At 36.3% G+C, this 22,931-nt stretch overlaps 3 protein-coding genes across 5 annotated transcripts; 1 reads left to right on the top strand and 2 right to left on the bottom strand.

The window, feature by feature from the left end:
- Positions 1-386: 386 nt before the first annotated feature.
- LOC148426520 (prostate-associated microseminoprotein-like) lies at positions 387-2,244 on the bottom strand. 3 transcript variants are annotated; one of them, XM_088409797.1, is made up of 4 exons: positions 2,108-2,244; positions 1,933-2,044; positions 1,474-1,582; positions 387-1,403 (listed from the first exon to the last, which is right to left on the bottom strand). In XM_088409797.1, the coding sequence occupies exons 2-4, from the start codon at positions 2,033-2,035 to the stop codon at positions 1,229-1,231; spliced, it is 387 nt and encodes a 128-aa protein (XP_088265923.1). In that variant the 5' UTR covers positions 2,036-2,044; positions 2,108-2,244; the 3' UTR covers positions 387-1,228. The 3 variants fall into 3 exon arrangements, with proteins under 3 accessions (XP_088265923.1, XP_088265924.1, XP_088265925.1); XM_088409798.1 differs by having other exon boundaries at positions 1,933-2,047; positions 2,108-2,169; XM_088409799.1 differs by having other exon boundaries at positions 1,933-1,991; positions 2,108-2,168.
- A 5,997-nt stretch (positions 2,245-8,241) lies between these two features.
- LOC148426519 (uncharacterized) lies at positions 8,242-12,781 on the bottom strand. The gene is made up of 4 exons (XM_088410874.1): positions 12,293-12,781; positions 11,157-11,211; positions 10,103-10,217; positions 8,242-8,602 (listed from the first exon to the last, which is right to left on the bottom strand). The coding sequence occupies exons 1-4, from the start codon at positions 12,584-12,586 to the stop codon at positions 8,446-8,448; spliced, it is 621 nt and encodes a 206-aa protein (XP_088267000.1). The 5' UTR covers positions 12,587-12,781; the 3' UTR covers positions 8,242-8,445.
- Positions 12,782-14,701: 1,920 nt separating this feature from the next.
- Positions 14,702-22,829, top strand: LOC148426518 (acyl-coenzyme A thioesterase THEM4-like). Its single transcript, XM_088411964.1, has 9 exons — positions 14,702-15,065; positions 15,360-15,414; positions 15,838-15,955; positions 16,063-18,939; positions 19,099-19,288; positions 19,400-19,562; positions 20,551-20,661; positions 20,963-21,087; positions 21,164-22,829. The coding sequence occupies exons 4-9, from the start codon at positions 18,802-18,804 to the stop codon at positions 21,205-21,207; spliced, it is 771 nt and encodes a 256-aa protein (XP_088268090.1). The 5' UTR covers positions 14,702-15,065; positions 15,360-15,414; positions 15,838-15,955; positions 16,063-18,801; the 3' UTR covers positions 21,208-22,829.
- The last annotated feature ends 102 nt before the right edge of the window (positions 22,830-22,931 follow it).

The following is a 22,931-nucleotide window of genomic DNA, read 5'->3' as shown; positions in this document are numbered from 1 at the left end:
TGCAGTGAAACACCAAAATACAGTATAAATGTTTAATACCCAGTGTTAAATGTATTTTGTTGAATTTATCTTAATGTTATTGTTAGTTATTATTATTATTTTCATGTATAATTTAATACAAATGTAATGAATTAATTATGGATGTTCGGTGAAGTGTGTTCATTTAACTGCCTTCGTACAAAAAAGCATGTGTACACATCTAAAATTACAATAATTGACTTGTGATGCTTTTACATTAAAGGTGCGCAGGTGTAATGAAAAAAAAAAACATTCAAATTGACTGTTTTAAGAAAAACCCCATGAACACAAGGTCAATAATACTGCATTTAATCTTAGGATGATGACTGCCTCGTTGACAATCATCCACAACAATTGAACAAGATAAGGAGTTGGGATAGAATATAACATCTCATTAATACAGTAGTGCCTTGAGATAGAGTTTAATTCGGTTCATGACCACAATTGTAACTCAAAACACATGTATCTGGCTTGACTCATCAAACATTTTTAAACTTACAGTATATTTAATGAGAAAATTTCACAGATATAATTACATTTATGTTAATTCACCGACATTGAAATTCCTTGTATATTTGACAGCCACTGGGAGGCAGTAAAATACAATCACGAAGAGTCAAAGACTTTTACGAGAGAGTCAGTGAAAATTTAATACAGTAGTTTTTTTAACAAGTGAATATTTTTGTTGTTATTATTATTATTATTATGTTGTCAGTTTATGCATGGTGATTCACAGTTTGTGTTCCAATACCTGATGCTTAAAATATAATCATTGTTATTCATTAGTCCGATTATGGCATTTTGCATTGCGCTTTAGCACAAAACTAGTGGATGGCTGTTTTATCTTCATTTAACAATGCTTCAACTAGGAGTGCCGTTAAACAGTTGACAGCTTTTTACAAACAAAAAAATCTTCATGAAATATGGAAAACCACTGTTTGTTGTGACTTGTTGAAGTCAGCAACTCAAAGGAAGTAATCAGCCAATAACATTTGGATTCTAAAAAATATCATGAATCGGATCATTTGTATCTCAAAGCATTATTGTACTAGAGTAGTTAGGAGTTCACACTTAAGTTCAGTGGTGTAAGTTAATAACATAATAATAACTGTTACTGTTATATATTATGTTACAATCGTATAAAATATACAATTTTACAATGTTTTCATATATACAATTATATTATTCTATTTTGTGTGGGTTTTCAGGTTCAAAACATGGGATCATTGTCAGACTTCCAGGGGAGGTCTGCAGCAGGTCGAAGGCGGCCTCGTCCCCACAAGCAGGGCAGCTTGTGATTGGCTCGCATCACTACCGCACTTGTGCAAGAGTCAGGTTTGCGAATGACGTCACACCACGCCGGATAGTCCACAGGCTTGAAGCCCCTGTTGGAAAATGACATAAATACACAAAACCAAAGATAAGAATATAGTTGTTGGCAAAAAAGTTACTTACTGATCACAGCATCCCACTCCAAAAGGCTCCATGCAGACACACTTGTAACAGTCAGCGGTGATCCAATGCTCTCCTGCCCTATACACCTGACCCAAGTACTCACAGCTCCCTGGAACAAATTTATTGCACATATATAATCAAGCAGTATCCAGTGAACCATGACAGTCATCCAGGATAGCAAGGAAAAAAATACTTAGAATATTACACATTGTAAATGCCAGATCTTGCACTGTTATAAACAGGATATGGTATGCATTTTACACAAATGTCTTTTGTGGTCTATTGGTATTGCTGTGTTGAACACTGTGACGGAATGCAAAGTAACATTTATGAAGCATGTACAATATTAGAATATGCTTGTAAAATCACTGTAAGCTCTAAAAGCAAAGACAACCAGGAAATGCTTTGCTATAACTGGTTGCAGTATGCTGTTAAAAAGCCTAAAATCATCCCACTGACCTTTAGTGTTAAAGAAGCACTCCCCGCTGGTACTAGGTGAAAATGAGGACATGCCAACACTGAGGAGGACCGCACATACCAAGAACGTACGTATTGTTGCCATCTCTGCAAACTACTTCAAGAAAGCACAACTTAAAAGAAACCTACATAAAACAACACATTTGTGCCATCTTACCTCCACTTAAAGCTGGTCAATAGAACAACTGGCCTTTAGTCGTCTTGTTGCCTTCCCTTCAAGTGTCTCCTCATCAATGTCCAACAAGAACGATGGTCTCTCTTATTTATGTCTTCATTATCTCTGTAATAATTTCCCTTTTCTGGTACTATTTGTCCACCCCCACAACCTACTCATTAATGCTCATTCGATATCAGACACACACACGCACACGCACGCACACACACACACACACATTCATGTTGTTATAATGATGCTGCTTAACAAGAATTACCCCCTGAGCATAGTGTGCACTCCTTCATGTAACATTTGTCCCCGCGGACGGTTCCTTTAGTGAGAGTCACTACCACGACAACATACGGGCACCTACTTTCCTACACAGGAACTGCTCGTGTGGGTGGCTGGTTGTATATGATGTTTGACCTCTTTACCATCAATGCTGTGGTCTAGTTTTTCTAAATAGTGTGGATTTTTTTTTTCAGTATTAATCTATTTAATTAACAAGCATCGCAGTGGCGCCGGCCTTCTTGTGTGGAGTTCACGTACTCTCTTTGTTCTTCAAAAAAAAATCAGTTTCATGTCAAGAAATATAGTATGTTTTCCTAATGTACTGTAATTGACATGATCACTTCATTTTTATCCTGTGATTGGCTGGCATTGGCTGGGTAAAGATCATTAGAAAAGGCAAGAATGAAATTTCACCAAAATCTGAAGATGCCTGCTTTTCACTGGACATTACAAATTTCAGTTAAAAGGCTGAGAACTGTACAGGTTCAGGCATGTGTGCACTTCAAATTGTTTGTTAATTGTCACATATGACTCATGATGCAACTCACTGATGTGCAGTTAATTCAATTTGTCTAATTCAATTTCATCAGATAGGACGTAATGAACTGTCATTTGAATGACACGGGCCTGATGCATGTTTTACATGACTGGGTGAACGTTGGGATTTAAGTGGCAATTAAAATAAGGGTTTTGTTTTGACGTGGTGCAGTTTTGCTGTTTTGTGGAAAAAACCTACAATTGTATTGTATTTAAAGAAAAAAAAATTCTAAATTGTATGCGAAAGATTGTTGTTTAATGTTCTAAAAAGGTTGTAATACAGTAGTGGAAATTATCGGTTTGTATTGTTCAGTTCAATTTGTGATTTTTATGTTGCAAATTTGGAAACCGAGGAAATGAGTGTTTTTCCTAAGATGTCCAAAATGAAATGAGCTGTATATTTTGAAACATGGTTTGAAACAGTCATGAAATGCTAAGTCAACCTAGTCCCTTGTGTCTTCCAATTGTGTCCTCTTGATGTGCGCCTTGTTGTCTCATACATTTGTGTTGAAAGGAAAAGTCAAGTCTAAAGTTTTTTTGATAGATTATTCGAGGTGGCACCACTAGTCTAAACACGGTATTTTGATTAATATAGCAGTTGTGATGTGTGATTTAAGCAAAAAAATCTATTGTGTTGTTTATTTATTATCTTTGAATGTACAACAAGCCACGGATAAACAACACAAAGCTGAAAACTTGAGTTTTCCAGGCACAAGGTTGTTGTTTGGTTACTATGTGTCAGCGTCACTGTATTTGGTCCTGATCTTTGGTCTTAATCCTTGAAGTGACATTGTATTCATGTGTAAGGAGCTTTAAATAAAGTGAAGCACCCACTGGAAAAAAAAAAATCCCTCCTGTTCATCAAGTCATAGAATGGCTACTATTATAAACAGAATTCTTCCGAGACCATCCCTTCTGCTCCTTTTCTTACAGGCCCAACAGGCTGGCGGTTGAAGTTGAAAGGTTGCCATTGTTGTAACAAAACTGTTGTGATTAACACTGTTTTCTTAACACTCACCCGTATGCCAACCAACCTGTCTTTCCAGCTCTGTTGAGATTTTTCTGATAATAAAAAAATGCCTGGTCACATTACTTATCAGCTTATCTTGCGACACTAGTTGCATGTTACATTTTCATATGATGTGCTGGAGAACAGTAGTTCATTTGTCACGCATCAAAGACCAAGCTTTCCAGCCAATGACTCCATGAGGATGTATCGTTGTGCTATTTTATCATCAAATGATCTGTTATATCATTTTGTGGTAACCAAAAGTCCTTTTTATACAAAATATAGTCATTAAAGAACTAAAAATAGGAGCTGGATTCTACTCTGTTAGAGAATGTGAAGCTTTGGTAAGACAATCAGTTACTGCTGGCCCTCAGACTTTATTCAGTATAGGCAGATAAAATTAGAAAATATCAAATATTAATACAACGAATAAAATAAATGTAAATGTGAATACTTTCATTTACTAAGACTTTACTCTTTAGTTGTTTAGTCATTAGTAATACTTTAAACTGTATGTTTGTGAAATATTATTACATTAATGGAAAAAAATATTGCTTTCCATTTTCATGCCTTTCGTATCTCACCAAGGCATCATTCTTCTTCATCAATGATTGAAGAAGGAATTCTTTTCTTGCCTTTTCTTTGATTCCACTTGACAAACACTTAGAAGTACATGTGTGTTTACTCTCAGGACAGGATGTAAAGCCTCATAGAAAGCGCAAGGGCGAGAGTCCACAATGAAATGAAAACAAGTTCAATGGTTACATTCTCTGTTTATTTGAAACTCAAGTGAATTCTGACAGAATAAGCAGACAACACCTTTCTCCGCCTATAACGCTATCCTACTACCATTATGTTATTTCTAGTTTAAAAGCCGCTACAGTATAAGGCGCTTTTCAGACCTTCGCATTTCACTTCTGAAAGTAGAAATTTAGGTTTGAATAGTTGTAATAGGTATTAAATATGCTGTTAGAAATGCACATTGACCACTTTTAGGAACGCAGACACAAACAACAAAATATGGGAACTTGCTGATGGAGCTAAGAAATGACAGGGTGGACGTTTCTGTCAAACGTTATTACGTTATAAGCATATGATACCAGTTAGCAACATGGTTCAGAAAGCAAGATGACTGTGGAGCGTTTAAGACACTCAAACAGCAAATTCATGACTTATGGCAATTGTTCAATAGGAATTACATACTTTGTGGACAACACAGTTAGTCATGCAAAAATTGGTTAGTTTCATTAAACCATGTATGACACATGGTAGTTGGCAAAGCAACTGGAAAAAAATTGTAAGAATTAAAGAACCTCTTTTTAAAAGAATTTTTAACATATTGATTTGTGAGTAAATGTGTTACCCTTCATAAAAATACCTCAGATTTTCATTCTGCTATTTTGTTATGATGTCTGATTTTGATAATGGCACCAAAGCAACTTTATTTTGATTTTGACTCGAAATATCTATCTATCCCTTCAATTTTTTTTTTTTTTTTTTTAACCGCTTGTCCTCACAAGGGTGGTTGCCTTGCTGGTGCATATCCCAGTCATCTTTGGATGGTAGGCAGGGTACACCCTGAAGTGGAATGTCCAATATACCTACCATGCATGTTTTGGGACTTGTGGGAGGAAAAAAAAACACATGGCCACTCGGAGAACATGCAAACTCCCAGTGAGCCGGAAGCAAATCAGGGACCACAGAACTATGAAGCGGACGTGCTAGCCACTCCTCCACCGTGCCGACGGCTCGAAACATATTTCAGTAATATGAAAAAAAAATCCAGTTTGCAGCCCTGTGAACAAGGCCTTTTGCCTAATTTATATTTGCACGATGCCATTGCTAGACTCTGTAGGAATATGTCTGATATTTAGTTGACATGGAAAAGCACAAGAACAACCGAATATCAAACATATCACACAGCGTCCAGCTGATCAGAACCTTCTGCTGAATGATTTGGAGACCTAAAAAGATAAGACATTAAACATGAACGAAGAACAGACAAGATCACATTTGTAGTAAAATATTAGGCTGCAACATGGACAAGGAGCTGGACAACTAGGATTTATCTTGTTTCAAGTAATGGATGTGAACAAGCAAATGGTTGAGTCTAAATCTCTCTATGCTCAGTAAAAAAGAAAAAAAAATCGGCATGCTAATATAACACACTTACCACGATTTCTTGCTAGAACAGAGGAAAAAACTCATAGTCGATGAACTGCTAAAATGAGTGTATGCAAGCAATTCCTGAGTGGGACAGTATTTATATACACCAGGTCTATGAGGTTTTTTTTTAGGGGGGGGGTGTCACTCATGTCAGCGACACGCACATTCACACACAAATGTTGCTGCATGTAATTAGACTTGTATTGATCCAGGCCTGCAGCCTTTCCTCTCCACATTAGCCTGATCAATAGACATGATGTTCATCCCACTGTGAGCGCTCTCCTTCACACACACTTGCGCAAATGCACTAACGACAGAAGCTACCCAATCAAATAACTTTCAGTCGTTGCCTGTAGGGAGGACACACAGGATGAACTTTGGAAACGTGACTAGTATACTTTTCATCAGCCAATAAGAATATCCATCCATCCACTTATTAATACAAAAATGTGTATCAATAAGCTGTAGCTAGAAATTTGTGATAAATAATTTGATTTAAGTTTGCAGTCACATAAACAAAACAAAAACAATTGTTCAGAATAAATATTTTTGAATATACATATATATATATATATATATATATATATATATATATATATATATATATATATATATATATATATATATATATATATATATATATATATATATATATATATATATACGGTATATGTCTTGAAGAAATTTACTAACCAAAATACTTTTCATGTGAAATTAATATCTTTAAAAACAAAAATGTCCACTTGCTGTCGACTGAAATAATTCAATACTCAAGGCACAGGCAACGACCAATCGAAGCTCACCTGTTTTCCGGGTTTGTCTATGAGACATTTGCGAGCCAATCTGTGATTGGCTGTTACTTGAGCATTTGATGTCATTTTTAGTTGACAGCAAGTGGCAAAATGTGATTTTTAAAAGTATTAATTGTACATGAAAAATTAAGCTATCCAATTTAAGGACAAAATGTTTTATTACTGAAAATGGCTCTATGATTGTACTATCCCTTTAATATAACCCAACAATAGAACCACCTTTCACAAATTCGTTGAATCCTCAGAAATAATAGCATATTTTTACGAATTATTGTAAGAATACAAAATTGCTGCCATTTCACAGATCCCTCTAGTGTATTGCAAAATTATTATGAGACTCCTAGTCACTTTAACTGTAAAAAGAGCTTGAAAGGCATTGAAGGGCCTTTATTTGAAAACAGCAACAACAACAAAACAATGATATTATACAGTATATTCAAAAATATTGAACTCAGGTACATTTAACGTTTTTCTAGGAAACAATTATGTCTTTGACTGCCAATAATTCCAATACACACCAATGCATAAACAAAAATTAAAAAAAATATATATTTTCTTTGATCAGCTGGATGTGTTTACTAAATCAAACTAACATACCCAGTTGAACTCCGGTACCACTTCTGCCATCGTTTCAGTATCCGCTACTGTATTGACCTTGTGAGCCTATTGGGGCAGAAAGACAAGCCCTCTCTGATTGTGAGCCCGAGGCCACTTTTTAATACACACTCAGACACATGTGATGAGTGCACGGAGGGGCAAAGTCAAACATGGCCAAAAGGTTAAATAACAAAAAGCCATATGAAGTTACAAATAAAAATGTTGTAATGTTTTATTAGTTTTAGTTTGTCTTTGCACATTTCAAATACTCTTGGGGCCTTTATGTTTTTTTATGCAAATATTTAGTCAGTATAAATTGTTCATAGTATTATTAAAATCTCTATTTATAGATTTTTGTAGAATTTTCTCTGACTGCTTGTCTCTTTTTGTCTTTTCCTTGCACATAAGTACTGTACATAGTATTAACGCCTCACAGTGAGTTTTACTGACAGTTCATGATCATTTCCTCTTACACTGTATTTGGTGCATGCAGTGCTCCTCTTTACAAGTACTCTGTAACCATAACAAATACAACATATTACACAGAGGAATTACATGTGAAAGCAAAGCAAACACCTGCTACCAGTCAGTCAGACTACAAAAAGAGACTTTACCAGCAGGATTGTTAACTAAAATCTGTCTGTATAAGATCACACAAGGAGAGATTAAACTTTTTTTTTAAATAAGCTGAGAACATGCACTTTTACAATAAATGGAGGCAGATGTTGAGAGACCATTTTATTCTTTCCACGAAAAATAAATAACATGTTGAAATTGAACAGCATTATCCAATGTGGCAACTTCAGCAGGAGTGCAAAATGTGTAGAAATTGATGCAAAAGTTGTAGCTTCAGACATTCCTTTTGTGTCAGGCCTATACACTGGTTCTTCACTGTTTGGAAGCCTCAGGGCACCATAGGTTCAAAGTCCTCAACCCTTTGCTTTTCGTTTAGGGGCCTTTGCCTTTGGCTCCTCTGGCTTTGGGGGCTCTGCTTTTGACTTTTGAGGTTGAGTGGCCTCTACCTTCGGCTGCTTTGTGTTTGGTGCCTCAACTTTTGGTTCTTCTGGTTTACTGCTACACAATTGCCTACAAGAGGAAGAAAAAAGGTACTCCTGTAAATTTAAAATGTTTCGAGTGAATTCAAACAATGGTTTCCAAAGAAATCATACACATTTAAAGATAATTGCGGAAAATGTTTGCTAAGAATTATGTGGTGCTCAATTGTGGTATTATAATGTTAAACTGTTATTCACCATTATAGTTTTCTTGATTTATGAAACAGAGTCCAGTGACTAGTGATGGGACTCTTGGCCTTCAAAGGGGAACCTTTCATTCACAAGCCTTTCTATAAAAGATCAGTTCAAAAAGACTGTTTCTGTTATGTTCTTTAAAACGGCTATGATTTACTCATAAAATAAACACTGGCATTAGTGATACACGCTTTCCAGAGGTGAAGGGGTAGATAGGGGTGGCACGAGTGAACGGCTCTTTACAAAGGCTCGAGTCCCAGGCTTCACAGTGAGGAGACGTTCAAAAGACTCGATTTGTTCGAGAATGTCACATGACTGTGAGTGATGCACTTCTGCCTTGGCATGAGTTTGTTTCCACCATTACAAGAACTTATGCGGCTTTGCAATTTCCATTTATTGAATTCTAATGACTTGGCTAATTTCTACCACTACAGCAATGTAGTTCAGCTAGCTGGCTAGCTATGCTTGAGCTTCATAGATTTGTGTTTCCTGGATGCCACAATTTACAGAACATCTCTGATCAGTATTTTGTGTTATTCAGGGCATAGGAATATGTTGGATGCAAACTATTGTGGGTACATAGCTAGCCATAGCTAGCCACGTGTTAAAATATCAGTCACGCAGTGTGAGCCACATTCCAGGTGACGTGTGCCACTGTGTTTGAAGAAACAGTTTTCCTTGAAGTGTCGCTGGTATATATGGACCAACACAGCCACAACACCAAGCAAGGAAGTGATGCTTGTGAGAGATGCCGTGGTTAGCTTACAAGCTAGCAGGTGGCTAGCGCTGCGGAAAGCCTCGTGATGACCCAATAGGATAATATCCAACTTCCAGAGATTTGAAACTAATATATTTTTGCGGTTCCAACATGTAGGGATGTTGTGGGCATTAGATTTGAAAGGTAATGGATTTTTTTTTGAAAGTGGACAGTTGAGAGGGGCGTAGTTTCATTACTTTTGTGATGTTTAACGCCTCACTGTACATATTTTTAAACCACTCAAATTTTGCAGGGTTGTAAACAATGCTTCGCTGTGGTGTCAAATTTATAAGACATTTATTTTCAGTTCACAGGGACGTTAAATTTTCATTTGACAAGGGAACGCCAAGGCCTCTTTAGCACATCATATGATCATTTTTGTGGATAAACCAGACAATTGGGGCTGCTAAATCAGTGCAGACAGAGGGATTCAGATACCTGTGCAAACAACACACACATTATATCCATTGACTAAGTACCAGTCCATTCGAAGGTCATTAGCTATAACCGAAACATGAGATAGCGGTATTATCATTCTTGGGATGCAGAATACGTGAAGGAAATCAAAACAATAAATACCTTGCGGAATCCACTTCTTTCTTCAAAAAGGCGCACACAGGACTTGGCGCATGTAGTTCATTTTTCAGTGATTCGTGTTTGGCAATCCATGAGTCCTTCTCCTTACTTGCTTCACCTGCAAGTCACATGAGGAACTTAAAGCCGTGTGTTCCTGAATACAGCAAAAACTTTCTGTATTCAGAGATGTTATCAGATCTACAACAGGACTTGCATAGCGCTTGTCTGAAAATGTATACTGAAATGCCAGGGTAGGGGCGTGAACACCTGACATCTTTACAGAAAGCATTTTTATTGCCCAGAGGCACGATTGTAGAGATGTGAAAGCACGGGTTTGCGGCAATATACAATCCTGATGGCTTTTCATGTAAGTGAAAAAAGTGTGTTGTGGGCATTATTCAACTTGCACACTATGGCATCCAATCAACATGGCATACCAGTTTTTCCCAGCACATTCATAATAAAAGCAGGACCAAATCTAAGTAAAGAAAACCTTTAGAATTGTTTTTTATATGGGCTTCTTAGCTACAATTTGAATGAGCAAGTTGTCTATTGCAACAGTTCTTGAATGGGGGTGCGAGTACAAACTAGGGGTACATGAAGGATGTTCAGGGGCTATGTGAGGGGTTTACAGGGTTTTTGCAAATCCTGTCAAATTAAGGGAAAATTAAATGAAACATGAACTAAACCTCTGCTACATTGTATGACTTTGCAAAATATTATGTTTATTTTTTATTGTCATTAATGATGAACATTTTCGCCAGGCGAGCCAGAAATAAAACAGATGATCTTGCTTAGGCTATGTTCTGGAGTTGCTGAATAAAATACACCCAGAGATATAAGCATAAATAAATAACACAGTGATGGTGCAATACTTTTTTTTTTCTTGTGCTATGTGGGTGGTGCTTGACTGAAAAAAAAATATTTCACAGGGTGTGCATTAGTGAAAAGAATTTGAGCCACTGGTCCACTGTTTTTCCAGTATACAAAATGGCCATCACCCGAGGCTGAAAATCTATAAATTGGCTGTTAGACAATCCATCATAAAAATATTTACCTTGCAGATTACGGAGTTGCTCTTCTTGACCGGCCACATCATTCTTCAGGGCTTTCTGCAGCAAAGGAAAGGAGAAGTCCACACTATATTTCACACGATCATAATCCGTTGCAGGCAAAGACACCCTTGCACAATCCACAATTTAACAAATATTGTACTGTGATAACAAATAACAAAATACGCATTGTCAAAATGCCAATATCGTTCACGCCATGATCACGCCTCAACATTGTACAGCTGGGAAGGTTTTACTTTTAGTTAAACACACCCCAAGCTGGTGCAATATGTGCAATACGTTTGTGAGGTAATAAATCTGTTTGGTCAGACACAAAGATATTGTTTCGTTTGTATGTACAGTATGGGTTTAGCTGTTGAATATTTTTAGAATTCAGTATTACATCGGTTAGTCTGTTAAGTGAGAAATTGGATTAAAAAATTATTTGGTTAGGTTAACACAAAATTATGTGGGTTTTGTATGAAAATATTACAACCCATACATGGACATCGTTCGCACATTCTACTGCAGTCTATGTCTATTAGACTTTGAATATACAGAATGTATGGTATGTTTTATAAGGCGGGGCGTGACCTGGTGAGTGACGTGGGCATCAGCGAATACAAGTGGAGAGTTGCCAAGCCAGTCTGTGTGTTGTTATCAATTTCCCCTTTTTCCCCGTTTCATTCATACACTGAGATAATTATTCAATTACAACAAATAATGTACCTTTGTTCGTCCGTCATTTGACTAATGATAACCTTATGGCGAAAATTACAATCAATAAATCAATAAATCCTTGTTGAATTTCCTGGTTTATATGGTTTTGTGTAAGCACTGCAGTGACCAAACATGATACTTGCCAGAAATTCCTGGAGCTCATTTTAATGTTGCTGTTGGCCTTTTAAAAGCAACCCCCCTGACCAATTTTCTTTATCAATTTTAAAGAGACGCCCAGTTCTTAGTGATGTCACTGGAGTGTCATATTTTCTCTGCCATATTTAGTGTTCGTCTTTTAACCTCCATAAAGGTTGAGGAACACTTTCCTACACCCGAGGGCAAGAGGCTGTTTTGAACTGTATATGAGAGCGCTTATCTTGTAAATTAATAATTATAATAATAGCGCGCAATTGTTCCTTACCACATCTTCTTGGCAAGCTTCCATTTCTTTCTTCTTTTTCTGAGCATTCTGCTCGCACGACTCCACAACGGTCTGCAGAGATTTTATCTCCTTTTCGGCGCTCTCGATTTGGTTCTCCATGGAGATTTTTTTCGTTTGGTATTCTCCTACCACGTCGTTGGTAGCCCGCAGTTTCATGCGCTCGAACTTGTTCCGTTTGTCCACTTTGTCGTGCTCTTGTTTGCGACTTTTAATGATCACCACCAGGACCACGGTAAACGCAATGGTCAGAGGCAGCAACAGTTGAAACTTCATTCTAATTTTTTACTCCCTGGGATCTCTCGTTTGGTCGCCAAAAAACGTTCTAAATAGAGGACATAGCACCGCTGTTAGCCACTGGGTTCCTCTATCGTTTGTTAAATTGAGCAAACTTGTGAGGAATATTTCACCCCAAATAAAACGCAACGGCGGAGCACCTGGATGAGACGTACATCAGCGAGCTGTTCAGGTCTGCCGTAAACACGCCCATATCTGCCGTAAAACACGCCCTTTACCTGACTTCAACAATAAAAATGTACATGTAATTTATTTATACATTTAAATATATAAACGTTTTTTTTATTTGTGAAATGTACAAAAAAATGAACATTTATTTCATGGAAATCCAGTAAAATTTCCCCTCTGAAGTATAATATTGTAATCATATGTTTTTCTTGTAAAATGTAATTAAAGAACAGACAAAGTCAAAAATGTCTTTACAATTTGGACTACAGTATGTGGAGTGGCATGGTTCAGTGGTATGGGCATCTCACAACCCAGAGGTAGTGGGTTCAATCCCAAACCATTGTAATCATGTCAAAGCAAGATTGAGCAAGACGTGAAACCTCATTCACCTTTAATGCTGCATTATCAGTAGGGAAATGTGTAGTCAGTGCAAAATGCTTTGAGGGCCTTATAAGAAAAATGCTATGAGGAAAAGACTATGCCACCTGTGTGCCCTCCACTAGAATATTACTCTGATTACTATTGTTTTTGTGGAATCTAAATTAAAAGATAAAATCCCCCTATTTTCATTCATCTCAGGCAGCAGACATTTTGCCATTTGCTGTTCACTCAAATTGACATTGAAGCACCAAAGGGCTCAGGTAACGTCCAATCACAGCAAACCTGTTTTTTGGGTTTGGTCATTTGACCTTCATAAGCTGAATATTTAAACAAGTGGGGCCACATAGAACACATTATTGTAAAGAAACGTTTTGGTTTGAGTTGCACTTTATATCTTGATAATCCTGTAAATGTGTACCTGTTTGTAGTTACCTTTCTGCAAGCCATTTAAGATTTATTTAAGAGTTTAAACATTGGGTCACGGGAGAAACTTTTCCATAACGCCCTCATAATCCTAACACCATTAGTGGAGAGTCATGCAGCATGTTTAGAGCAGTGATTTATCATTGACATGTAGTAAAAAGTAACAGGGAATACTTGGTTCATGACAGTGTATATTTTTTAAATTGTTTTAGTTCTTGTAACTTTTTTTCACTCCATGTACAGCACCTTGTCTGCTACAGAGCTTGTTTCAAAATTCTCTACTGTATTAATAGAGTGAGTTATTTGTGGTTTTGGTATGGCAATTCTGTCCATAACAATACATGTGTCATTGTTATCATTTGCAAATATTATTGTGACAAACAATGTGTCAATATGTTGAATAAACAATATGGAACGACAACTAAGGTGTGTTATTATAATGAAACAAAAATACAGACAAAACAATTGTCAATACCACACACACCCTTTCTGTCTTTTTACATTCAAGAACAGTGACACATATGAAAAAAACTCCTGAATATAAATATTTATATTGCTAGGTACATATCAACAAGTTAAAATATGCTAGAATTTTTTGTTTTACTTAGTAGTTTCATTCATTGATGTGAACTGAAACCCATACATCACAGGTGTCCCAAAAATCAGTATAGACTTCCTTTTTTAAAACGTACTTTTTTCATTTCATTTCAGGTATTATTCAGCCAGTGAAGCCATTAAGTTTTGACAGTGTAGGCTTTCCAGTTTTTCGAAGCATATTTACTCATGCCTCCCTCCTGACAATGGTGACATTCGTGTAGTGTTTACATTTTGCTGTTGACACCAGTTTGAGAAGTTTGAAAGTGTAGAAAAAAAGTGTATACTATATAATCAAGTTATTAGAAATTTTTGTCAATTGACAAGTGATTCATTTAGGGTTAAAATATACAGTATACTTTAGCATTCATAAAATGTATTGCATGTTGACTATAATCTTTTTGTTGTTGTTTTAGTGCAAGGATAAGTAATCTTACACAGTTGGAAATTCTCAAAATCAGATGGTAAGTATCAAGCAAAAGTAAAACAATCAGGACGTGAGTGACGTCACAATGAGGAAATGGATACTGTGACACGCCCATTAACAGTTAGGTGAGTTCGGTTGGCATGAGCGAACTAACTGATTGAGAATAAAATGAAGTTAGCGACTATTTTAACTTTCGTCAGCGTGGCTGTAATGGTCGGGATGATCCTCCAAACTGTACGCCAGGAGTTGCAACTGCGCCATCTAAAAACCCGCACGGTGGAGCACCTTGCTGAGTCCAAGAAGGGAGAGAAAATCATCACCTCAATCAAAATCCAAATCAAGGAGCTGAGCACGAACCTGGAAACCGTCATGGGCAGGGTGGACGAGCTGAAAAAGCGTAAAGCAGCAGCTGAAAAGACAGAGCAGCAGCATCAAAAAAGTTTGCTGGCGTGCGGTAAAACAAAGGCAAGGACACTGCGCACATTAGAATGAACTGATTATTCTCTGCTTATCAAGCTTTCATTTCATTAGGTACACCTGAACAGCTTAATGCAAGTGCAAATACAAGTTAGCTGTTTGATAAATGCTTTTTACTTTTGCTTGACAAGAGAGGTATTCATTTAGTAATGTGTTTATGAGTGTTGTTAATGTTACCGTGTGAATTTACTGCACTATACTGCGAATGTGTCTTTTTTTGTCATGAGAACTTTAAACGTCTTGCAAATCTATTTCTTTTCAACTGTTTGTTTTTTTTTGTAGGGAGATGCAGAGAGACAGAAGAAAGCTGCCATAGAAGCTGTTAATAAATTCAATGGTATGTAGTGTTTTCCATTCTATTCCAAATGCTAAAACACAGATTGACCACACATCAATACAGTTCATATAGTCTGGTGAAATGAGCTGTAATATGAAGTAGATATAAATTCTGTAGTTTTTGTTCAAAAGATTGCATTAAAGGGACAGTGTGTAGGATTTAAATTAAATGATTGTACAGTTCAAAAACATGCTAATGAATGTGTTCTTAATGACCAACAGTATGTTTTAAATATAATCATAGGTCTAGTTATCATGAAATTATATTACGTGAGAGGTGGCACTTCTTCAGAGGCAGTCATGTTTGTTATATACGCCAATGGTAAATGCAGCGCCTGCAGCACCTCCTGCTGTCCCGAATGAAAAACGGTCTAAATCTTATGCACTTTCCCTTTAAATTAATTCCTATTCTTTCTTTTTTCAGCTGCTCATTCAGAGGAAAAAAAAAAAGCTGAGGAGGAAATGCAGATTACTAGACAACATATTTTGAATAGAGACAAAGCTGTTTGCATATTTGCTGATCCCAGCTTTGCAGAAATGCGGTAAGATCTGAAGTCATCTAGTCTGAGCAGAGACAATATCTTAGGAGCCACAACTTGTTTCTTCCAAATACTCACTTTTTTTGCTTTGTGTTGTTCTTGTTTTGTAGGCGATTGTGTGGTATTGATGCTCCGCAGTAAAGACAACGCAAAAACAACTTTTGCTCACAGCGAGCTCGCATAGAAGTCACCCCGGACTGCATTTTGTACAGTTGTGTGGTTATACTTGTTACACTTTTGTATTCAAATTAAATTGAGAAAGAGAGAGAGAAACAAGCCTAAAAAATACAGTTTATTTTGCTGTCTAATAATTTGAAAGTAACCTCCGTGGACTAACCAGACTGCAGTTTGTACTGTTATTCTCAATTCATTAGTGATTATGATAGTTTGTGCCATGCCACACAAATAAATGTTCACCAGCCCTTCAGTACACTGCTGTAAACTATAACCACTACGGTAATTTTTTCTTGGTTAGTATTGGGTCTGGTATATTATTTTTAAATATATATAATGTAACATCTAAATCTAAAAATGGACAAAAATGTCGCATGTTTAAGGGGTCAGGCAAATATTAGTGATTAAATTGGAATTTTTAATAGGAAATAAGAGTTATTCATACAGGTTGGGGTTTTATTTGGTCAAGTAAAATGGCTTTATATGAATATAATACATCAGATATCTCATATCAAATCGTACATAGTACACATTTAAATATAATTGTTTACATTGACAATTATTTTATTTCAAATTATGTGTTTAGGTTATTTCCATGTATTCATATTTGTTTTAGGTTGGCATGCAAACGGGTCTATTCCAGAAAGTAGTGCCGATTTACAAACCAATCACAGCTCCAGAATGAGTCCGATAGCTTGCGTGATGTCATGTCTGAGGAAGTAGAAATGTCCTCTAAATTGTTTAACCAATTTTATTAAAACTACGGTGGCTCTGAAGTACAAATGAACAATTAACACAAACAAAAACTATGCAAAGGGAAAAAGGTACACAACAAAAAAAGAATGCATAAAAAAGCACAAAAGAAAAGAGAATTGCAAGAAAAAACAATAAAGTAGGAATGAAAAGAGGTGTGCCAGAAAAAAGATGATAACAAAAAAGAGCACGCAAGAAAAAAGGATGAAAAGAAAAAGGAACCAAGAAAAATGACGCAAACAAAAAAAGAGCATGTAAAAAAAAACACAAAAACAATTAAAAAAAAAGTGTGAAACAAAAAAGAAGCATGAAAGAAAAAGGAAGCACAACAAGAAAAATGAGCACACTAACTTTTCCTACCAGAAGTGGTTGTGTGGGGGAGAGCAGTATGAACTCACTCCTGACTGGACGACAGGGGGCCACTTCATTGGACGTAAGCAGCATTCATCTTTGATCAGGATGGATGAATAAAAATAAGCGCTACCAGTGATACAAATGTTATTGCTGTTCTCAGAATTGAAGGGGTTTACGTTCTTGTCATCAGATGAAGACAAACAAAAGACACAACCTTGTTCTCATTTTTAAGGATTGACAACAGATGTACTGTGAATGTTTTCGATTGTTTAATGTTAATTACTGAAACAAAAGATATGAATGTTTTTTTTGAAACTATTTTGGCAAAACACTGCTGTTGGCATGAATCGTTTCGTAACAACCACAAACTTAATGTCTTTTTTTATTTGCGATTGTCAACAATGGCCTGGCAACTTAGCACTGCTTATACTATTTATAATGTATCATACCTACCTTTATCATGCCAATCACTCAATATATAATAATATAACAATAATTTCACAACCACTTTGTATATGCATAGTGTTAACACTCAAATTTAGGTTGATTGAACTTAAAATTTATTTAGTATTTGTAAAAATAATGATTTTAAGCCATCTTAGCTTTCAAACACAAACTAGTATATTTTTATGGAGGCATATTACAATCATTGACAGTGTATTTTGCGTATTACACAGCAAGCCTGCGACCCTTGTGAGGGATAAGCGGCTCTAGAAAATGGATGGATGGATGGATGGATGGATGGATACTAGTTAAATTGTGTGCACATTTTCATGAGTACATTTTTTAATAAGTCAGTTATTTTGTTTTTGTCCACAAGACCAAAATTGTTTTCCCTCGTTTTAATTGTTATTGTTTTGAAGCAGGTTGCCTCCACTAATATAATCTCATATGAGGGCGACAGAGACAGAAATCAAGACGTACAAAAACAAACAGTAGCATTAATGATAGATACAAATACATACATTTATTCTAAACAAAAGGATTAAAAACACAAAGATGCACCAGTGATATTCGCCATGTGAAAAGTCTAGTATCGGTATTTTTTCATTAATTTAACTTATTTTTCTTTAATTAACACCGTTGACCACATAGCATCGGCTGTCATTTGTCAAGTTATTTTACTTTTTAATTTTTTTTTAGAATCGACATTTGCTTTTCCATTGTCAACTAGTTGTGTGAACGGATATGCAAAAGAAACAAGGCCAAGTAAAACTACTTATTCTTGCAAAACGTGTTTTGTTTAATTTGGTTACCATGCGTACGGGTGACGAATGGAAGCCCTCTCATCCAATTACAGTGCAAGTATAAATCACGTGGGCTATGTGACGTCAGACTTCAGTTCCCTCATGGCGGAAGTTGACAAGGGTGAACCAGTTTTATGAATGTCATTCAAATTACATCAGGCTGTTACAGTGTTTCACTATAACCGTACATCAACGTGTCTAAATATGTTTGCGGTAAATTGTTTGGCAATTCTTAGCTAAATCTAAGTCTTTTAATTAGCTACGATTTGACGCCGAAGTTCTCTTAGTTCAGACATTTTTGAATAGCAGTTATCCCTTGCCATGTTGAAGATGGCGAGGAGCTTGTTACGACTTTTGACGGGCTGTCAGCGCCTTGCTTCACCTCCATCCTTGACAACTAATCTCTGCCGTTCATCTACCTGCTTGCCATTCAAAAGCAGCTTTGTGCGGACAATGGTGGTATGTACAATGTGCGAGAATAGACGAGGTGAATGGGGCTCTCTAAAACCGTTATAAATTCGGTGCATTGATAAGTATATTTATTTAATGCATGGAATGATTGAATTTACTGACAAAGAAAATAATTGCATACTGATTTTCTTTGTCGTTCTGCTCCAGGCACTCCCATTTTCTTTTCCCCTGAAGCCTCGGGACTTCAGCCTGCCCAATTCCTCGTGGAGTGCAGAAATGATGCGCATGTATGACTTCTACAACAGCCAGTGTGAGGTGGAAAATGAGTCAGGAGAGAAACAAAGGGGTCCCTGGAGGAGAGTGCCCAGCTACAATCGCACCCTCAAGTATGCCAAAGGTGAAAGGATGTCAAATATGTACACATACAAGTCGCAAAAAAAAAATCGACAATCCAGAATTTGCATGAAGCTGCTGACATTACATCACATCACTTCTTTTCTCATCTCAGGTGGAGCCTATCTCAGTAAATTCATCCAGTCCAAAAATCGTCTTTTTACCCGCAGCATCAAAACCACAGGAGCTGCATTTGAGTATGTCATTTTTATTAACAAAGAAGAGCAGAGGTGTGTCTGCATTTTCCAGGCGGGACACCTGCTGGAGGGCCCGCCAGGGTGAGTCAGATATAACCAAGCACATGTGCAGAAATGTTGAGATCTGATGAACTTTTTGGTGATAATGCCTTAAATGTACAGTTTGTTCGCTTTTTTTATCTACATTAAATGTGGAATTTTGTTTGTTGTAATATCACAGTGGCACATTTGTCATAATCGTGCATTTTGTTTTTTTTAGTCATGTCAAATTTCATTTTCTTTTAATTAGAACTGTTCAGTAGCACTTTTTTTCCAGACCAATGTGAGTGTAATTACTAAACTCGAGTAGTCACCATTGCCGATATCAAAGACAGACACCACTAGTACTTTGGATGCATAAAATTTCCCCCTAAAATGAAAGACATACAATCTTAAAAAAAGATCTATCTATTACAATATAGCCTTTTCCTTAAAATGTAGTAAATCAATTGGCAATTTTCTATTTGTCTAATTTGTAATTTATATTTTGTGATTGTAAAACCGCTCCACGACCATCGCTGATACCATAGTATGTACCTAGAAATAAGATCAGTCTTATTTAAGTATCAGTCAAATACTGATACTTGATATGGGTACTCGCCCATTACCACTTCTAATATTACCATTTTATTCTTGGTAACATAATTTTTGTTCTTGAATATTGTTCTTTTTTATTCTTGTATTAGTACTTTTTTCATATATTTCTAAATACATTTTTTAAGTCTCAAAATTGTCTTTGTTTACAAGGTGTGTGGGGATTTTTGCTTGGAAAATTCAAAAGTGTCTTTTTATGTAATATTTTCACAAATGGTTTTCTGGTTATATATTGCAACTATATTACACACCAACTATATATTTTAACCTTGCAAAAATCTTTTTTTTTTCTTTTCATAGTACAACAATTTCCTTGTAAAATTTTGTCTGTACATCCTGAAAATGGCAACGTTTTTGCAAACTTAAAGTTTTGTTAGCGTGAAAAACAAAACGTGTACATTATGACTCATTGAAAAGCTGTTGCATGTATTTCCAGGCATGTCCACGGGGGGGCAATCGCCACTATGATTGACACTGTCACAGGTGCTCATGCAGCTTTCTTATCTGGACCAGTAATGACTGCAAATCTCACCATCAATTACCGCAGGTAACATTCTCATGTCATTTATTTCTATGATGTAGTCAAGTGGAATTGTTGCCCTGTTGTGATAAGCTCTTTTTCATTTAGGGCAAATTAAGCCTGCAGCTTTTGAATATTTAATTAATCAACAATTGCGATTGGCTCGATAAAAAGTGTTTTTGCTGACATGCACGCTAATAGTGAGTATGCCAGGCAAGAAAAATGTGTCAAGCATTTTTTTTTAACCTATGAATTACTCAAGGACTCGTTTTAGCCCTAGTTCAAATTCCACTGATTTATAAACTGATGATGGATGTTTTGTTCAAAGCCCCATCCAACTGGAAAGCACAGTGTTGATGGAATCCTCCCTTGATAACAAGGAAGGCAGAAAAACATTAATTTCTTGTAAAGTGACCAGCGCCGATGGCTCCAAGCTGCACACTGAGGCAACAGGTAACATCATTTCCAGCAATTTACGTTTATCTGGCATGATCTGTTTTCTTACTGTTGTTCCGTTTTGTTTTTTTAGCACTCTTCCTGTCTATCAATGTCAGCCATTTGTTGGGAGTGTGACACGAAAGCATCTGTGTTTCAAAAAATGAAAGCCTTATATGTGTGCCTTGTGGTACAGTATTATATATATAAAATTTATTTAAGTATTTATTATTTGCATTGAGTGGTGACCAGTCCAGGGTTTACCCCAAATTTTACGCAAAGTAGCCGAGATAGGCTACAACTCACTCGTGACCTTAGCAAGGATGAGCGCTAACGAAAATGGATGGATGAGTGATTGTTAATATAAATTAGGTAGGACTGTACATGTACAGTGTCTTATCATTTAACTACCTCATGTTTTACTAACATCAGCTCATATCATTATTTTTTTGAATGTTTGTTTTAATAACTTGAAATTGTACCTGACAGTTGGACTCTTTGTTCCACAATGAGGACTTGCTTTTGGCTGTTTTATGGAATACTGTATAGTATTTTATTTTTATTTTTTTGCAAATATGTGACATATTTTGATTTTTTTTAATATGTGCCAATGAACTTGGACTTTCAGAAAGAAGACTATTTGGGGAAAGAGTGTATTCTCAAAATGTCGGGGAGGAAAAAAAACACCAAGACAAACCGAATGCTACAATTAGGGGTTTCCATTCTTAGTTTTTTTCTGACCCCATTTATATTGCACAATTCACTGAGATGTTTTGCAGTGTTTATCAGTTACAATGCTGACACGGCAAACACACTTGCAGTTGTGTGGTTTGTCAGTGTGAGGGGCCCTCACTTCTTAAACCTCAGTTAAATGCAGTTGGAAAAGCTACCTTGCTATCTACAATACAATCGTATTAGTGGTTGGTTGTGAGTGTGTGTGTGTGTGCATGTGGGTGAAGACCCGTGGTCAAGTGTGTTAAAGTTTTTCAGTTAAAAACTCTTTATCACAGTCAGCCAGAACAGAAACAATATTATTGGTCACCAGGTTTGGTTTTTACAGTGTGCTATGGGTTTGAAGTTTTCTTAAAATGATGGGATGTGATAAAAATTATGTTAAAAACTGTGCTTGTATAAAGAACAAAGCTCAGTTTTATTGCCATAATGATATTAATTAAAAATGTTGACACACTAATGTGGGTGTCATTTTAATGATGTTTAACTGCACTTCATCTTACATTTTTCCAATATTTTGGTTGAGCAGCATTGCTGTTGTAGATTAGACATTGGTAAAGTATATGCTGTGTCAATTTAGTCCATTATAGTTTCCCAGAACCGGAACACCTCATGCACTTTTTTGAATGATCTAACACAGAGGTGTCAAACTCATTTTTATCGTGGGCCACATTGTAGTTATAGTTTCTGTCAGAGGGCCGGAATAAATCCAAAAATAGTCTAAAAAGCATCCTTAACAGTCATTGCTTAAATTTTAACATACCCCAAATTTCTCTGAAATCCTGAAAATTGGGCTTAAAAATAGAAAAAAAGTGTCTAATAAATGCCGTATTCGCTTGTTTACTTCCCAGCCTAGTTTTGAAATCAGAGACTGATAAAAACTGTTCAAAAAATAGATCTGGAACAGATTTTCTTTTTTTTTCTTTTAAGACAACCTGCAAGTTTAGCTAGAAACTTGAAATAGAATCAGCATTTGTCGGGCCACATAAAATGATATGGCGGGCCGGTTCTGGCCCCCGGGCCTTGAGTTTGACACCGGTGATCTAACACATCTGTCCATTTTGAAAACACATTTTGGCCATAAAGTTCAACACTTTATTCAAATAAGAATTTTCGCGTATTGTTACGTT

This window comes from Hippichthys cyanospilos, chromosome 3 (assembly GCF_059441005.1).
Source record: "Hippichthys cyanospilos isolate Australia breed blue-spotted pipefish chromosome 3, RoL_Hcya_1.0, whole genome shotgun sequence".
Lineage (NCBI taxonomy): Eukaryota > Metazoa > Chordata > Actinopteri > Syngnathiformes > Syngnathidae > Hippichthys > Hippichthys cyanospilos.
This window is presented reverse-complemented; position numbering and strand designations above follow the sequence as displayed.

Coding starts and splice junctions, on each gene's coding strand:
- LOC148426520 (XM_088409797.1), bottom strand. CDS start 2,035: ATGGCAACAATACGTACGTTCTTGGTATGTGCGGTCCTCCTCAGTGTT. Junction 1,583..1,932: donor GTGCTTCTTTAACACTAAAG/GTCAGTGGGATG, acceptor AATTTGTTCCAG/GGAGCTGTGAGTACTTGGGT. Junction 1,404..1,473: donor GGAGTGGGATGCTGTGATCA/GTAAGTAACTTT, acceptor ATTTTCCAACAG/GGGCTTCAAGCCTGTGGACT.
- LOC148426519 (XM_088410874.1), bottom strand. CDS start 12,586: ATGAAGTTTCAACTGTTGCTGCCTCTGACCATTGCGTTTACCGTGGTC. Junction 10,218..11,156: donor GCAACTCCGTAATCTGCAAG/GTAAATATTTTT, acceptor TGTGACTTGCAG/GTGAAGCAAGTAAGGAGAAG. Junction 8,603..10,102: donor AAAGAAGTGGATTCCGCAAG/GTATTTATTGTT, acceptor TTCCTCTTGTAG/GCAATTGTGTAGCAGTAAAC.
- LOC148426518 (XM_088411964.1), top strand. CDS start 18,802: ATGTTGAAGATGGCGAGGAGCTTGTTACGACTTTTGACGGGCTGTCAG. Junction 19,563..20,550: donor CTGCTGGAGGGCCCGCCAGG/GTGAGTCAGATA, acceptor ATGTATTTCCAG/GCATGTCCACGGGGGGGCAA. Junction 21,088..21,163: donor GCTGCACACTGAGGCAACAG/GTAACATCATTT, acceptor TTGTTTTTTTAG/CACTCTTCCTGTCTATCAAT.